The sequence below is a fragment of the Notechis scutatus genome, chromosome 3, assembly GCF_049901735.1.
Source record: "Notechis scutatus isolate UNSWTSFEM ecotype Mainland chromosome 3, rNotScu1.2, whole genome shotgun sequence".
Classification (NCBI taxonomy): Eukaryota; Metazoa; Chordata; class Lepidosauria; order Squamata; family Elapidae; genus Notechis; species Notechis scutatus.
In genome coordinates this window covers 67504962-67524170 of record NC_142011.1, presented here as the reverse complement: position 1 = coordinate 67524170, position 19209 = coordinate 67504962, and the positions used below count along the sequence as shown (strand labels likewise).

Below are 19209 nucleotides of genomic sequence, written 5' to 3'. Positions count from 1 at the left end.
TGTATACTGTAGAGCAGGGGTGGGCAAACTTTTTGGCTCGGGGCCGCATTGACTTTTAAAATTTGACAGACGGGCCGGGTCAGCACAAGATTTTTTGGGTCGCCCCCACCCCTTCCCCTTCTCCTCCTTCCCCTCCCCTCGGAGGCCCCTGAGTCAGGAGTTGCTACCGCCGGCGCGGCTCCAGCAGCTCCAGTCCGCGTTGCCTCAGGAAGGAAAGGCAAAAAGGAAGAGCCACAGCGGCGCTTTGCAACGGCAGCAGCGGCTCCTGGTTTTGCCTTTCCTTCCCGAGGCAACGCAGGACTGGAGCCGCGTGGGCTGCACCAGCGGTGAGCAACTCCTGACAGCCCCAGCCGGATACCTGAGCGGAGCCCGGCGGTGCGGCGGAGGCCGCTGAGCGGCAGGAAAAGGGAGCTGGGCCAGCCACAGACCAGCCTCCGTGCAACACGCCGCCGCCCGGCCCGGCGAGGAAAGCAGCGGCACTCCCGGGCGCGCGGCAGGGGGTCTCTTTGGCCGGCCCGATTTTTTTCAGAGCGGAATATCATGCCTGGCGCCCGCGAGTTAAAACCAAGCCGAAAGTTGCTGGGAAGTTGCTCGGGTGCTGGGAGCAGGCTTTTAAAGTGCCACCCGAGCAGGACCGCCGAGCCGGGAAACGGGGACCAAGGCAGGGCAAAGCTCCACCAGCAGCGGCCTAGCTTTAGGTGGCTCCAAGCAGCCCGCCCGCCCGCCGGTGGAACCCTTCCCGCTCCTCGGCGGGAAGACGCTCCAGCCTGCAAGCTTTGCCTTTGCAAAGTTTAAGCCTGGAAGCCCCGGAAAAAAAGGGGGATCGGCGGGGACTCACCTTCGGAGAGGTCGCACTCGAAGGTGATTTCGAACTCCCAGCCGAGGCCTTTGCAAATTTCTTTTCTTTCCTACCCCTAGATCGCTCCGCACTGTTTTGCAGCTTTGGGGGCCACGGCACAGGGCAATACGCCACACCCAGCGATTTTTTTCAGGGGCGGGCCAGATTGGACAGACCAATGGCAGTGATTTTTTTCAGGGGCGGGCCGCATTGGACAGACCAACGGGCCGGATGTGGCCCCGGCCGTGGTTTGCCCACCCCTGCTGTAGAGGAATGGGACTTTCCTAGATATAAAGGTAAACAATGGCTTAGCATTATATTCCCAAGTAATTAACCTCAGATTCTTGAATAAATCTGATACTTCCATCTAGCTAATTTAGCAAAGGACTGGAGTCATGGTGCTAGGTTTCATTTATCAGTGGGGGGGGGGGATCAGCTTTATAAATAGTATAAATCTTTGCATTGTGGACAATTCCTATCTGCTTTTGATGAGGAATTACAGGGATAAAATACCTATAAAACTGGTTATAATGCACATTGGACTGGAAGGATAGGATAGGATAGGATGAAAGACCTACCTCCCTACCTTGAGATACTTTTTTTGCCCACAAAGATGGGATTAAGGTGAACCTGTTGGGCAAGTCTAGGCAAGGTTTTCTTTCTACCCCGCCCCCCTCTCCTGGCTATATCTACATGTCTAGACAACTGGATATATATTGGATGGATCTGGGTTTTGCTTATGTGCAGCAAAGTCTTGGGTGAATGGCTGAGGAAATGTGAAGGTTTTGCCATGTCCTGCCCAAGTAATTATTTCTCCAGGCTAACACAGAGGATACCATAACATTGGTCGTGAAAATCATTTTTACTAAACATGCCTGATAGGTAGTCCTCAACTAATGATCACAGTTGAGTCCAAAATTTATGTTGCTAAGTGAAACATTTGTTAACTGAATTTGCCCCATTTCACGTCCTTTCTTGCCATATATGTTAAGTGAATCACTACAGTTGGTAAATTAGTTATACAGTTGTTAGGTGAATCTGATTTTCCCGTTGACATTGCTTGTCAGAGGGTCGCAAAAGGAGATCACAAGACACTGGGATACTTCAACTGTCATAAATAAGAGTCAAGTGTCTGGATTTTGATCATGTGACCACGGAGATGCTGCAGTGGTCATGTGAAAAACAGTCAAGTCACTTTTTTCAGTGCTGTTGTAACTTTGTACGGTTATTAAAAGAAATGTTGTAAGTGAAGGACTACTTGCATCCTTCTTCTTGGTATGCAAAATAATATCTTCATTTTCCTCTTTGTTCTGAAGATAACAAACACAACTTCAAAACTCAAATCAAAATCATCTGCTCAAATCTATAACTGTCTGGTTTGGTTCTGCAACCCAACAGACACAGACTTCAGAAAGTAATTAGGACTGAAGAAAAAGTTACTACCAATCTGCCTTCCATCAAGGATCTGTATACTGCACGAGTCAAAAACAGGGCTGTGAAAATATTTACAGACCCCTCACATCCTGGACATAAACTGTTTCAACTCCTTCCCTCAAAATGATACTATAGAGCACTGCACACCAGAACAACTAGACACAAGGACAGTTTTTTTCCCTGAACGCCATCACTCTGCTAAACAAATAATTCCCTCAACACTGTCAGACTATTTACTAAGTCTGCATTACTATTACTATTAATCTTTCCATCCTTCCTTTCACCCACTTATGACTGTATGATTGTAACTTTGTTGCTTGTATCCTTATGATTTTTATTGGCGGTTTCCTAGTATGATTTGATTGTTTATTCTACCCTATGTCTACTAAGTGTTGTACCTTATGATTCTTGACAAATGTATCTTTTCTTTTATGTATACTGAGAGCATATGCACCAAGATAAATTCCTTGTGTGTCCAATCACATTTAGCAAATAAAGAATTCTATTCTATTCTAAAAATTCCCCTCCATTAAAAAATAGCTTTTTAAAAAATTCAAGATGATCTTTCTTAACTCTGCTCTAAATTATAGGACGACATTGCAAGTATAAACCTAGCACAATTATTTTGTCAATGAATGAAACGAGACAATTAGAACATCTTAAGCTAGTTCTCCCTGCCAGTGTGAACTTTCAGAACTTCATCTCTGCCCAGTTAACAATTCCCTGATTAAAGGAATAGAAAATGAAATGTATCAAAAGCCATTTAGAAAATGCATTAACAGCAAGACAACAAAATGATTCATTAGCTTTTCCTTTTCAATACTATGTTTACACAAGACGATTACACCAACTAATTAGCATTTCTTCCTAGTTTGTATAAGATAACTTTTTAGATGTTTATAATGAGATGAATGAAGAAGGCCTACACTAATTTAATTGAAACATGTGATCTAATTTAATTTCTAAATGTGATCTATTAGCATATTTATACCTTCATTCTCTTTAAAGGTACACAACCAAGCCAAAAAAGAAAAAATCAGTAGAAATGGCTAGACAAAAACAGAATTGTTACATTGGGAAAATATAGATGGAGTTTATATGTCTTGACTATGCTGAAATTCTGGTTCGGATTACTGTAACTACTAGATTCTGGGGGAGACAACATGAGCTTCACATTACAATGGAGAACAATTGCTAAGCTTCTATTGCCCAGATGACTAGGTTCAAATAAACCTTAGTTTGTTACACAAACTATACTTGGCTGGGTTTGCAAACATAAGGCATAAAACTGGTTTTCTGAGTGTCTGTCTCCTCTACATACTGGATTCTGCTTTTTCTTCAGAAGTTCAAAGTTGCTTGTTTCATTTTATCACTGAGCGGAGACACACAGTAACTGGCTCAAGGTCACACAATAAATTTCCACAGCTGAGGATGATCAAACTTACACTCCCAATCCTACCCTTATCCTAAAACCCTATATACACTAGCTGCACCACATAAGAAACCACAAACATCAAGGAGACTACAGATATCTTCCTTGGCGCCCATCAGAATCCCAGCCCCTCTTTAAATGTGTTAAAAACTTTATCAAAATACTAGCTTCCAGAATTATCTTTACATCCAAGAAAATACTTTGGTTCCACAAAGGCCCTGTAGTCAGAGGTGTCAAACTTATGTCGTCATGGCGGCATCATGTGACGTATCTGGACTTTTTCCCGCTTCGCTAAACCCAGCATGGGCATGGCCAGCACATGATACATCCAGCCCACAGTCTGGGAGTTTGATAGCCCTGCTGTAGGTCTTCTAAGAAAAATAGAGTAAGGAACTACAGTACATCCCAGTGCATTGTTGTAAAAGTGATAATCTTCTATAAAGAAAAAAAAATCAGAAAAATAAAGAAAGGTTAATATTGATGGAGGGGCTAGAATGACTCACCTTGCCATCACTTTGCCTTCCAATGTCTGGTGTTTCGTGACTAGCAATGGTTCACCATAGTAACCACATTTTACATGGAGAAGAGCATCATAGCAGGGCTGTTTAGCTACATCTAAAGCAAGGTTTTCCCAATAGGTAAAGGAATGAGCCCATGATGTTGTGCAAATATACAGTGAAATGCCTCAGCAATCTAGCACAAAGAGTTTACAACCAATGGTTGGCTGACATGAGCTTCAGACATGCTGGTGAGGGCCACAGGTGGATGGTAAGGAGTGTGAGTGGGCTGGCAAGGGCCACACGGGGCACTAGAGAATGCAGACATGCCAAAGGGGCTGTGGGCGGCAGGGATGTGCCAAGGGTGGGGCTGTGAGCTGCAGGGATTTGCCACATGCTATGGAGTGTTGGCAGGCAGAGAGCTGCTATGTAGTACAAGATCTCATATTCCATAATGGGGTTACCCAGGAGAAAGGAATTTATGGGAGCAACTTGCAACCTTCCCATTGTCTTTGCTAGCAGGAAGGGAAGGTCGCAAATGGTGATCACATGACTGTGGGATGCTTCAACCCTCATAAGTGGTAGCTGGTTGCCAATTGCCCAAATTATGATCACACAATGGGGGAGATGTGACACCTGGAACTTCAGGGATAGATTGTAAATAACATTTTTTCAATGCCATCATAACTTTGAACAGTCACCAAACAAGTGGATGTAATCCAATATTTAGTCAAAAATTAGAAAGTGAATATAAGCAGGGAAAAAGTGCTATATTTATATTTACACAGAAGTCCCAATACAGGTAATCCTTGACTTACAGCCATTTGTTTCATGACTGTTCCAAGTTACAACAGCACTGAAAAAGGGGAGTTTTTACAACAGCACTGAAAAAAGGGACTTTTTTCACACTTACGACCATTGCAGCATCCCCATGGTCATGTGATCAAATTTTGAATGCTTGGCAACTGGCATGTATTTATGACGGTTGCAGTGTCCTGGGGTCATGTGATCACTTTTTGAGATTTTCTGATAAGCAAAGTCAATGGGGAAGCCAGATTCACTTAACAATTGCAGTGATTCAACTTAACAAATGTGGCAAGAAATGTTGTAAAACATGCAAAACTCACTTAACAACTGTCTCACTTAGCAACAGAAATGTTTGGTTCAGTCATGGTCATAAGTTGAAGACCACCTGTACTGGATAAATTTCAGGCAATGTCATTTCCTGAAAAAGCTGGAAACATCCACAGAAGAGCAACAGCTGTTCATTTACCAGCTGTCAGAGAAACTCTGCATTTACAACCTATTGTAGGCAAGGCACGGCTCATAAACTGAAATTTAAAGGATGATCTGTTTGCTTTCTTATATATACAAGCCAAATTGCCACTGTCACTGAGCATCCTTTCACAGGAGAAAACTATTATTAACTATTTTAAATTATAATAATAACTTAACAGAAGAGTATCAGTGGTTCACAATGAGGAAAAGATTTATTATTGCAGCACTGATATGCTACCTAGGCTTGAGGAAGGACGTTACCAAGCCATAATTGTCTTATTAATATAAAATTGTCATTTAATATAATTCTGCACTTCAGCTATTTCACCCTTTCTAAAAAAAAATTAGGAGCAATATTGCCTATTCCCTGTGGGTAGGTCTTTGCCACTTTAATTAGCAAAGGCCAGTCCAAATGAAATTACAAAGAAAGCTATCATTAGCTTCCATAAGGCAATTGTTCTGATTAATATGCAGTAGAAAAACAAACTGTATGGCTTTTATATACCCATAATAATCATGCCCTCAAGTGTAAAACCTCTGTCAAAAATAGTTATGGTGAGCGATAAAACTGGGAGATTGCCAAATAAAGAGTCCCCTCCTCGGCCATATATATTTCCATTTAAATGCTATGCATTTGACTCATATGACCCAACTGCATTGTTAAAGTAAGAACTGTGCCTCTGTTACACTTTTCAAACTTAAAATGATTCACCTCGACTATATGCTTTTAAAATTCACCCTTCGTTTTTTCCTTGTAACATACAGCCAGAAGAATATAGCAAAACAACAGTGAATACAAAAATTCTTTTTTTCAAGAGGCACCTGGACTTTCTTGTTTTTCTTTGAAGAAGTTTCGCTCCTTATCCAAGAAGCTTCTCCAGCTCTTAACTAGGTGGTGGGGAATGGAAAGATTTATATTCCTTGCAGATAGCTGGTCATTTGCATTCTTTTAGAAAATCGTTGAGGCCACTGGAGGTTTATCTGTGTCCTCAGGATCCCCTGAATAATGCAAATGGGTGTGGAGCTTTCTTGGAATTGCTGAAAGGACTATGTTGCAGACTGGTGATAGATGATGCTTTGTTGAGAGAGGTTTGTTAAATTTTGACATAGATGGCCCCTTTGACCCCTCTTTCAAACCAAAGGTCCTCTGTCCAAAATGTTGACTTTGCTGTCTTCAAAAAAAGTGGGCTTTGTCTTTAAATGCAGATGGACTGTTGATTCTTGTCTTCATGGGTTTGTTCTCCTATGTTGTGCCATGAGTTTTTGAAGTGGTTGTTTTGTTTCCCCAATGCAAGTGAGACATGTGCAGATCTGTACATTGGGGAAACAAAACATCCCTCTCTCAACAGGATACAACATCAGGAGAAGGATACAACATCATCTATCTCTGGTCTACAACATAGTCCTTTCAACAGTTCCAAGAAGGCTCCACACCCATTTGCACTACTCAGGTGACATTGTCTTCTGTCAAATGGAGTATAATTCACCAGGGAATCCATTCTTCACATTTTTGTTTATTTAATGATTTATTAGATGTTATATCTTTCATCTAGGTACTCCATCTAAAAAAAAATCTGATAATAATTCACTCAGTTGATGAAATAATTCATCTATTTAAATAATTTCATCTATGAACAATTAAAAAAAACCTGAAAAACGTGTATGTATAGTAAGAACTACAAAATATTTTTAAAACAAATATTATATTAGTATCACTTAAATAGGACGAGATCAAATCTAGCAAATAGTATTTGCTTTTTTTAGTAATAGAACTTCATATATAGAATATTATACTGGAGACTGGGTTAGAACTTGAATGGAATAAACAGCTTCTATTCATTATTGCCTTCTGTTTAACCACTGTCCCACAATTACTTCTTAGAAGTCAAGCTGGTAAAGCAATTATAATTGTACCACAACAAACAAACAAATCTCTGCTATGAGTTATTAAAATATTCATGTCTGTGGTCAGTGGGACTTCTTCCTAAGAAAGTGAGGATCAGACCATTGTCAAAGCAGAAGAAATTTGATGATATTCATGAAGCAAAAGTAAGAGGCTATGGGAAATTGTTCTTAATATACAATGTTCTACAAACAAAATCTCTTTTTGTCAGAAGAACAATCCAGAGGAAAAATAATTTAGGAGTCTACCACAGAGTATAAGCACAGATTATTATTTATTATTACACTGAAAACACCTATAAATACCTATTCTTCTATGTCTCCAGGATTTTTTTTTAATCCACTGAAGAACCTAGGCTAGTTATTTTCAATTAGTCTTTTTCATTACCTTTACAAACATGCTGGACTCAACAAATGGAAAACATTTACTTGCTTCAGTGGTATCAGAATTCTTTATATTATCATGCCTGGTTGTTACTATTGCCACTTGTTTCAATGGCAAATTTAATTCATTTCTCTTCTTGATTCTGCATGTTCACTCAGTGATATGTGTCAACACTTCATAAATTAGAATGTCTACTAATTTCCCAGTGCAGAAATCAGTATTTGCTAATGACGCATCAAAATTAAGTGCTCATTGTCTCAACAATAAAAATTATTTCAAATTCCAATTCCATGCTGAATTTCTCTGCCTTGAACAACTAGGCCATATTATACAGCACTTGTGTGCTTCATGACCTTATTTAACCTTAACCAACCAATCAACCCGTAAACAGAAAATTTGGCTAAAAACTCTGGCTTTTGTAATGATCAAAACCTGCATTTTCTCCCCTTCTAAATTATAACGTGCCTGAGGTGGAACAGAGCAAAACAGAGTTCAAGTTGTTGTATTCAATTTGAACCTTCTATGATTACATACCTGCAGGGAAGCAAAGTCTTTAGAAGCACAGGCTCCAAGAATAGCAGCACCCATTAGCACAGACTCCACTTCTTGGGCTAGAACAACAGGCATGCCTGGGCAAAGACAACAGATCAGTTAAAGGGCCTGAGGTATGAAGCATGTAAGAAACACCTCTCCCTGAAGTATTGAAACAGTTGCTTCTTTTAAAGGCTGAGATGGCTTCTTGGTATGATCTTCTTGGTGTGCCCTAAGCATTAAATGCAAGCCAAATTCAATGTGGAAACAGTCAAGAAACCTGTAGTGCAGGGGTGAAATTCAACCACCTCACGAGAGGTGGTAGGGACGATTTGAATCAGTTCAGAGAGGTGGTAGGGACAATCTGAATCGGTTGGCCCCGCCCACACCAGCCCGCCTTCTTCCTTTTAGAGACCGAGTCCCACCCACCAAAGCCATGCCCACCAAGCCACGCCCACAGAACCGATAGGGAAAAATTTTGAATTTCACCCCGAGTAGCGATAAATACTATCTCAGGATACATAGATGAAATTAATTGGTTTTCCAATGTAAAAAATATTTTGATAAAATACTATTGTTTAACCTTGTGGAGGAACAAAGTTATAAATTGACTTTGTAGCTGTCATGCTATAAATGTATTTTTTAATTTACTTGGTGCTTATGTTTCACATCATTGTAAGTGCCTTCAAACAATGAATATATTCATCTTGCCCTCTGAACAATATGAATCTGAGGCTTTTAAATGGTCTATGAAATTATCTATTGGTAGCCCGTATAATTGGCTAATGGGCACTTGAATTTAACAGTAATATATTCAGTATTTCCCTGTCTTTTCTTGGAAGAATAGGGGATTGATAGAGGAATGTTAACTATTTTATCAGATAGATTTTAATGAGGGCAAGAAAACCAAGAGCATTTTAGTCAGATGAACTCTGACATCTTATGTCAATCACAGTTCCTACAATCAGGAAAAATTCCTAAGCTGGAGAAAGGCCTCTTTGTCCAACTTTCTGCTTGGCTATTAGATACAGTCAAAGGACCCCAGTTTAAAATTTAATCAGAATTATCTATTAATAGATCTTTAATTTTAGACATCAGAAAGGAGCTCTTGGTACCAAAGCTATTTGAATTAGATAAGGAAAAAGGTGCGCACTTGATGAAATCACATTGGACAAATAGAAAAGACCGCTGTGGCAACAGCCTGTTGTGTATATTTAGCCCAGGTCAAGACCTTGTATCATTTGGTTCACTTTTTCTGCTTTCAAGAAATGTAATTACTTAATGCTGATTTTGATCTCAATTCCTGGTTTGATGTTGAAGAGATGCAAATCTAAAAGCAAAATACCCAGAGCCCAAGCTTTAGGCTTGATCTAAACCATATTGGTTCCTCTGAAGAATAAAGGACTCATATGGTTCATGGTTTGTGTTTAATCCCAACCATAGAAATACATTTTCCACAGGTGAAATATGTATTCTTTTTAACCACAAGATATATCCAAAGATACTCATGCAAAAATGACAAATTAGGTGAATTAGGATCTCCTCTTATAGACAGGTAATTTGCTCTAAGTGCTATTGACATTTTGACCAGAAGAGTGAATCTACTGACATCTTCTGATTTAAAATGTGCCAATTTTATGTATGTTTAGTATTTGATAAATGGCAAATGCTGAATATTATGAATTGAATGTGACTCCTTGCCTACTTTGAATTAATAGACATATTAAATCCTACAACATATGGTTTACATGGTTGAGTTACTTGAAAAATTAAAAATATTCATTTACTTACAACCAATTATTAAGAAATAATCCATCAGAAAAATGCAACTGTTATTTCTGGGCAAGCACCAGAAATATCATTCCACAATGGTGCGTACTATGAATTATTTCAATTAGTGATATTTACTTATCTTTATATAGGAACATTGGAATTTCTTTTTGATTGAATCAGACTTATTCATCAATTTCAACACGATTTATAATTATTGCTATGCCTATCAGAACAATCTAAAAGGATAAATCCTGAAGATTCTCCTTACAAGCCCCAGTAGTGCAGTAGTTAGAGTGCAGTACTGCAAGGCTACTTCTGCTGACTGCTGGTTGCCTGAAATTTGGCAGTTCAAATCTCATCAGGCTCAAGGTTGACTCAGCCTTCCATCCTTCCGAGGTGGGGAAAATGAAGACCCAGACTGTTGGGGGCAATAGGCTGGCTCTGTAAACCGCTTAGAGCGGGCTGTAAAGCACTGTGAAGCAGTACAGAAGTCTTAAGTGCTATGCTATGCTAAGTGCTACAAAATGTAGGCATTGCTATTGTATTTTAGCTCTTCTCAGATTTTTTGAGAGTTGAATGCAAGTGTCCCTTTTTTCATTGATTTTTTTTTATCTATCCTACTTGCATCTAGCTGTGGTTCAGCTTAATGACTTTAACTTTTCCAACAAAACACTGAGATACTATTAATATTAACCAGGAAAGGTAAAATGTGCAATGGCAGAATCCCAATCTACAGATAATCCTTGATTTATGATCAAAATTGAGTTCCAAATTTCTGTTGCTAAGTAAGACAGCTTTGCTCCATTTTATGACCATTCTTGCCACAGTTGTTAAATGAGTCACTGCAGTTGTCAAGTTAGTTGCAGGGTTGTTAAATGAATCTGGCTTCCCCATTGACTTTGCTTGTCAAGCAGTCGTAAAAGGTGATCTCATGACTCCGGGACACTAGACTAGATGCTAGACTCAGTATAGTGCAGATTTCTTCCTCTGTACTCTGAAACTTACCAATGATGTCCGCGTGCATTTGGACAAAGAGAGGGTTCTTGCTCAGACCGCCACACATAAAGAGAGTGTTGATATGATGCCCTGCGACTTGCATTGTTTCAACAATATGCCTGGTTCCCAACTTAAATGCAACAGAACATAAAGGAATATCTATTAACAAAAAGTGGTACAGGTAAAATGGTTCTTTAAAAAGCTGAAAAGCCATAGTTATTTCCACTGATAAGAAAGAAGAGTTTTTTAAAAGCTGGGATCAACAGTAACTATAATGTTGCCTTTATTTCTGTTTTTGACATTAAATTGTCCGTCTACGCCTCCAGATTAATTGTAAGACAGACATTAGCTTATAAGAAAAACATACAGAGAAGTACATCCTCTTCCTCAAATAGTTGAAGAAATACAGGAATTAACATTATTAAACATACAGCAATCATATTTTTTATCCCTCTTTTATATCCATTTTAATACGTTTTTGTTTAGAAATCAATTTAGTTGTAATAGCTCCGATCAAGAGCATTTTTTTTCAACTCTAACCTTTGACTTACCTTTTGAAAAAGTAAAATAAAATTAAAACAACAGAAATAAACATTTAAATGGGTTTACGGGATTTTTGTTTCGCATTTCCAGCTCATGCAGAGAAACCCTTTGAACACTAACTGTATATTTAAAATTGGTTTTTGGATTTCATCTGAAAGAAAATAAAAACCTCAAAAGTAACATTACTGCCAAATCTACCCTTTGTCAAATTCATAATGCTAAAGAATTCCCTCAGCATTTAACACTGAACATCTTCTGAAGCATGGCCAAAGTTCATTGTAAGATTTACAATGTACTGCAAATGCCTGTAGAGACTTTGCTGGAATATTTAAGAAAAGCAGAGTTAAGCTTCAATTGTTTATTTCATCCTGATTAAGTTTCACGGGGATTTTGATTTAAGATAGGTAGGTCTGGCAAACTCTTAACATTAGCAAGGGCATCTAATGAAAGGCACAATACAATTAATGACATACAATATGTTAATTAGATGTGGATGATGGGAAATGTAATTCAGCTCTTCTAGAGATTATCAGACTGAGGAAAACTATCCTATGCCCATTACTTTCATTACTAAAGGACAGATATTCACTTTTTAAAATTGTGTCTTGCTTTGAGATTGTGAATGGTTTCATTTTTAACTACTGCAATTTTACCACTTGAGAGCACTGTGGATATTTTTCAGAATTCCACCAACCCATGTTTATCTAGATATCTGTAACATTAATTGAAGTTAATATTTATAATATCTCCACACACACAGAAATAACCTTTCCCCCATCTCAAACCTAGTTATTCTGTTTTTCTTCTCTGCACTATGACACCACTAAAATTATCCTTACCTTTGCCTGAAAAAGGTCACAGCAAAGTTTAAGGTGAAACTAACTCATTTTTTTTGAGTTCACATCAATATAATTAATATAGATTCATTATCTTATGCATTACTACAGATAGTCCTCAACTTACGCTCACAACTGAACCAATAGAACATTTCTGTTGGTAACTGAGACATTTGTTAAGTGAGCTTTGCCCCATTTTATAAACTTTCTTGCCACAGTTGTTAGGTGAAACACTACAGTTGTTAAATTAGTTACACAGTTGTTAAGTGAATCTGGCTTCTACATTGACTTTGCTTATCAGAAGGTCGCAAAAGGGGATCATATAACCCTGGGACTGCAACTGTCATAAATATGAGCCAGTTGCCAAGCATCTGAATTGATCATGGAAATGCTACAATGGTCATAAGTGTGAAAAAACCATCATAAGCCACTTTTTCAGTCCTGTAACTGAACAAACTGTTGTAAATCGGGAATTACCTGTATAAGGAAAACTATGCAGTCTAAGAGATATGCAAATGCCACTTTCCTGCAAAATCCCTTATTAGAAAGAAAACAGATGAGCTTTTAGAAAGTTTAAGTGATATTTAATACATGTGAACAACATGTGGTCTGAGGTTGTACACAGTTTTAAGTTAATATAGTGTGACTGTAATATTTTTATTCCTATAAAATAGTGGCTAATTTCCAAGCAAGAAAGTTATATTTCCAAAATGCCCTTAAGCGTTAAAAGTAATATTTTTTGAATTTTACAAAAAATAGCAGGCCCTGATCCATTGGTTTTCTTTATTGTTTTAGTTGCTCCAGTGCTAAAAACCAGCTCTGTATATTGGTGAGTAATAACCTCCCCCACTCACATTATTATGTGTTACATTATATATGCAGTACCTCTGTAAAAAAAAATAACACAGGAGGGACCAGGGAGTTTAATTTCAAAGCACAATAGAATCTAGGAGAAAGAAACACTTGAATAATAATAATAGATGGATTTCCCAGGATACCCAACTGAGAAAACTTCCACCTCATTAGCATAAAATAATGCCAGAGTGCTTGTTTGGCAAAGAAGTATTGTAGTCTTTCACAAGATAATATTAGTAGTTCACATTTTCTGAGAAACAATTTGCATTTTTTATTTAAATCGAAAAGAGTGGCATGAAAGTACACCACTGTTGTACTATCAAAGAACAGTAATAATAAGATTAGCAGATATACATCCTAGCTATATAAAAAATCATCCTGTTTGTGTCCGGGGAAGTGTTAAAACTCTGCAAATGGATTTCAAGAAATTGGTCTCATTGCTAAACTGAGCAGAGCAATATTGTGGAACACTCTAGCAAAGAACAGAAGCTATTTGATTATGACAAACGAAAGCTCTGTAACAGATTTTATGGTCATCCGCAAGGTTGTATCAATTATAAATGTCCACATATGAGGAAGATGAAGCAAATGACATCACATGGTGTTGTGACTAATGACAATTACAAAATTCACGATGTGTATCATGTTGTTGTGACCTAGAATAGACTATGAGAGCAATAGTGGAAGCACTATATTATACTGTTGAGACAGGAATTTTTGGAAGAGAGAATGTTATTTAGAAGATGGAATATTACTGAAGTTTAAGATTGTGATCTCAGGGCTTGTTTATTGATTGATTGATTAGATTTAATTCGATTTCTTTAGCTGCCCGTCACAGCAAACGACACTGGGCAGCTCACAATTCAAAACATACACTGCTCAAAAAGATAAAGGGAACACTTAAACAACACAATGTAACTCCAAGTCAATCACACTTCTGTGAAATCAAACTGTCCACTTAGATAGCAACACTGATTGACAATCAATTTCACATGCTGTTGTGCGAATGGAATAGACAACAGGTGGAAAGCATAGACAGTTTGCAAGACATCCCCAATAAAGGAGTGGTTCTGCAGGTGGTAACCACAGACCACTTCTCAGTTCCTATGCTTTCCGGCTGATGGTTTTGTCACTTCTGAATGCTGGCGGTGCTTTCACTCTAGTGGTAGCATGAGACGGAGTCTACAACCCACACAAGTGGCTCAGGTAGTGCAGCTCATCCAGGATGGCACATCAATGCAAGCTGTGGAAAAAAGGTTTGCTGTGTCTGTCAGTGTAGTGTCTAGAGCATGGAGGCGCTACCAGGAGACAGGCCAGTACATCAGGAGATGTGGAGGAGGCCGTAGGAGGGCAACAATCCAGCATCAGGACCACTACCTCCGCCTTTGTGCAAGGAGGGACAGGAGGAGCACTGCCAGAGCCCTGCAAAATGACCTCCAGCGGGCCACAAATGTGCATGTGGCTGCTCAAACGGTCAAAACAGACTCCATGAGAATGGTATGAGGGCCCGACGTCCACAGGTGGGGGTTGTGTTTACAGCCTAACACCGTGCAGGACGTTTGGCATTTGCCAGAGAACACTAAGATTGGCAAATTCACCACTGGCGCCCTGTGCTCTTCACAGATGAAAGCAGGTTCACACTGAGCACATGTGACAGACATGACAGGGTCTGGAGACGCCGTGGAGAACGTTCTGCTGCCTGCAACATCCTCCAGCATGACTGGTTTGGCAGTGGGTCAATAATGGTGTGGGATGGCATTTCTTTAGGGGGCCGCACAGCCCTCCATGTGCTCACCAGAGGTAGACTGACTGCCATTAGGTACCGAGATGAAATCCTCAGACCCCTTGTGAGACCATATGCTGGTGCGGTTGGCCCTGGGTTCCTCCTAATGCACGACAATGTGGCTGGAGTGTGTCAGCAGTTCCTGCAAGACAAAGGCATTGATGCTATGGACTGGCCCTCCTGTTCCCCAGACCTGAATCCAATTGAGCACATCTGGGACATCATGTCCCACTCCATCAACCAACGCCACATTGCACCACAGACTATCCAGGAGTTGGGGGATGCTTTAGTCCAGGTGTGGGAGGAGATCCCTCAGGAGACCATCTGCCACCTCATCAGGAGCATGCCCAGGCATTGTAGGGAGGTCATACAGGCACGTGGAGGCCACACACACTACTGAGCCTCATTTTGACTTGTTCTAAGGACATTACATCAAAGTTGGATCAGCCTGTACTGTTTTTTTCCACTTTAATTTTGAGTGTAACTTCAAATCCAGACCTCCATGGGTTGCTAAATTTGATTTCCATTGATAATTTTTGTGTGAGTTTGTTGTCAGCACATTCAACTATGTAATGAACAAAGTATTTAATAAGAATATTTCATTCATTCAGATCTAGGATGTCTTATTTTTGTGTTCCCTTTATTTTTTTGAGCAGCGTATATTACAATTAATATTTTAAAACCAGTAAAATAGTAAAAAAAAGATCAGTAAAACAGTCAAAACATTAAAATGTCCAATTCAAAGTGCATACAAAAGCAAGATATCTGGCCTTTAATAACATAGCCAGGAGGTGGGGTCCTTGGCACATGTAGCATCCCAGGTTCAGGAGCACAATTAGGTCTTTAAAGCTTTATGGAAGGCTAATGGGGTTGGGGATGTTCTAATATCCAAAGGGAAAAATGTTCCACAGAGCAGGAAATGATGCAGAAAAAGATGGCCTTCTACTGCCTGTCAGCCGATATTCTTTGACTGTCCCAAGTCCAACTGATGCCCATGTCCAACTGATCTAATTGGAAGGGTAGAAACTCTTGGAAAAAGGTGATCCCTCAGGTCCCTAGCCATCTAGGGCAGTGATGGCTAACCTTTTCCATGTTGCGTGCCAAAAGTGCATGTGCATGCATGCGCTCACATGCCTGACCCATGATGCAATGTGTGCATGACTCCCCCCACCCCTGCGCATGCACAGGTGACCCCGAGTGTGCACCGCGCACCTCTGAACATGTGTGCACGACCCCGCACCGCATGTCTCTGTGCATATGCACACAACCACCCTTGCACATTTCATGCCTCTGTGCATGCGCGCATCTCCCACACACGCATCTCCCCCCACGCATATGCGGCAGATACCCGACAATCAGCTGACTGGCAGGGAGCACATGCACATACACAGTGGGGCTCTTCCGGGCAACTTCTCATGTGCCAGCAGACATGGCTCTGCGTGCCACTTCCGGCACGCATGCCATAGGTTCGCCATCACAGATCTAGGGCTTTACAGTTACCACCAGCACCTTGAATTGCACCTAGAAATACAATGGTAACCAGTGCAGCTCATCACATAGGAATGATATTACATGTGCCGTATATCTGGCATGAGTGACAACCTACATGGCTGCCTTCAGTACTAATTGAAGTTTCTGAATGATCCTCAAGGGCAGCCCAATGGAGAGTGTGTTCCAGTAGTCTAATCTGGAGGTTAAAACGGTGTGAATTTTGAGAGCATGGCCACCCATTCCAGGCATGGGCACAACTAACACGCCACCCAAAGGTGTGCAAAGAACCTCCTGGATATGGCTGCCGCCTGCTCTTTGAGCAGGAGCCACAAGTCCAGAAGGCCTCTCCAGGTTGTGCACTGGGTCTGTTTGGCGCAGTGCCGCTCCATCCAAAACCAACTACGGAAATCCTTGTCTCTGGGGAATCCAAATACCGACAGCCACTCTGTCTTGCTAGAGTAGACTCCAAGTCCTTTTCAGTCCCATCCAGTCCCCAACAAACCCCATAGGACATTCATGGCATTACCCAGAAGAGCCTTTTTTTTAAAAAAAAAAAAACTTTATTTTGAACTGAGTCCAAATTAGTGTAGTTTGTTGTTCCAGCAAAAAGCCAATAGCCAGAAATCTATAGTCAAGCTAATCCTTGGCATGCATCATATCCTGGAATGTCTTTAAGTTATTTAGAAATGTGATGTATAATGAATATTAGAAAAGTATTGGAAGATCACAGGATCAGCTGCCACTTTATTCCACAAGGAAAAAGAAAATTTAATTAATTACTATCTGCTAATAATATGTGCCTTCATCATTCCCTTCCCTCTTGCTATTTGTTGAATAGAAAAATAAAATGGCCACTGAAATTTTCTCAGCCATAAGAAGTGAACTACTTATATGCAACAGTATCTTGAAAAGTCAGTGAAATAGTTTTCTTGTCTTTTTAGCTCCTAAACTCTTGGCCTGAAGTAAAAAAAAAACCTGCTTTCCAGATGTACAGCCAGGCTGCCTCCTAAAAAATCAAGTACAACATATCAATCAATAGTGCCAGTAGTCCACACTACTGTTTGTGACATAACCAACATCACTGTACTCCATATCTTTCAAATGAAATTTTCCCCTGTTGAATAGGACAGTTTATATGGGAAGACAGATTTGGAGAGGAGACAACATAAATACAAATGTAAGTTCATTTGAAATTTCTTTTCTTTTTGTACTTCCCTCTTTTAAAAAAAATGCAGCTGACATATTGTCTGAATTACTCCACAGAATAATATTAGGTTTAGGCCATTGTGGCAGTGCAGTGGTTAGAGTGCAGTAAGTACTCCAGGCTACTTCTGCTGACTGGCGGCTGACTAAAATTTGGCAGTTTGAATCTCACCAGGCTCAAGATTGACTCGGCCTTCCATCCTTCCAAGGTGGGTAAAATGAGGATCCAAATTGTTGTGGGAAATATGCTGACTCTGTAAACCGCTTAGTGAGGGCTGTAAAGCACTGTGAAGTGGTATATAAGTTGAAATGCTATTGCTATGCTATTGTGGGAAATGTTAGTGCTGATAGTTATTTCTACAGGATACCAATGCCATCCTTTGCAGCAACAAGAAAAGAAAAAGAAGAAACCCTCAATGCTATTGCATTGTTAATATTAAGCCTTAGATAAATTATTTCACTTTCTCCATTCACAATAGATCTAAGAATTTCAACAGTCATTTTCTGTACAAAAAATAACATATTATGAACCCAAGAAAAGAAAGCTTCCTTCAAATCTTAGGGAAAATTTATTCAACTTACCGCAATGGCTTGGACTGTCGCTAGATAAATAAGAGCAAGATCATCAAGACTTTGAGACAGTGTCAAACCCACTACCTGAAGGGAACAAGAACATTTTTGTACTTACTAATTTCTTTTCCAAGAGATGATTCTAATAAATTGTATTACAGAAGTAATTTATGGATTTCATTATCACATGGTCCGGTAATAACCTCTAACTCGAATTGCTTGGATTGCATAAATTTAACCATACAGTGCATGTTGTGAATCAATAAAAGTTACTAGCATAAATGCAAATCAGGGTTTGGGAACCTGCATACCTGATTGGCTCTTATACAACAACTAGGGATTGGTCCATAAGTAGTCCCTGATTGGCCACTATTTGGACACTTCTCATTGGTTATAAGTTTGAACTTATTGAACATGTCATTGGTTAACAAGGTGGCAGATAACCCTATAAAAGGGTTGCTGTTGCCCATAGCCTTGCTCTGTTCTATTCTATTTACAATTATTAAAGAGTCGAAGTCACTGGTCAGATGTCTGGTCTCCATTATTTCCCAAACTTAACACTGGCGACGAAGGTGGGATCCGGAGACCGAAGAGCTGACTGAGTTACAGAGCAACCAACAGAGCACGTGGTCGAACACGCACCATCAATGGCAACATGGCCAGCGGTGCCGTACCACCCGCTCCATTCAACCCAGAGACCGAAGACTGGGAGGCATACATGGACCGATTCCAGATGTTTCTGGAGACCAACAATTTAAAAGATGCAACAACCGGCAAAAAAAGAGCTATCTTTCTAACTCACTGCGGGCCTACCGTATTTAAAATGGCAAAATCACTTGCCAAGCCAGCAGAGGTAAAAGAA

General features: G+C 39.9%; 1 protein-coding gene across 9 annotated transcripts in view; it reads right to left on the bottom strand.

Moving 5' to 3' along the window:
• Positions 1 to 19209, bottom strand: part of FGGY (FGGY carbohydrate kinase domain containing) — a 195827-nt gene that overhangs the window by 40101 nt on the left and 136517 nt on the right. For 6 of the 9 annotated variants that reach the window (XM_087960356.1, XM_087960354.1, XM_087960353.1 and 3 more), the window contains 3 exons: positions 18360 to 18434; positions 11076 to 11196; positions 8301 to 8395 (listed from right to left, as the gene is read on the bottom strand). In XM_087960356.1, coding sequence (XP_087816482.1) covers positions 8301 to 8395; positions 11076 to 11196; positions 18360 to 18434 — 291 coding nt within the window. Of the gene's footprint in view, positions 1 to 8300; positions 8396 to 11075; positions 11226 to 18359; positions 18435 to 19209 lie in introns of all 9 variants that reach the window. The other 3 variants (XM_087960358.1, XM_087960359.1, XR_015748593.1) reach the window with 2 other exon arrangements.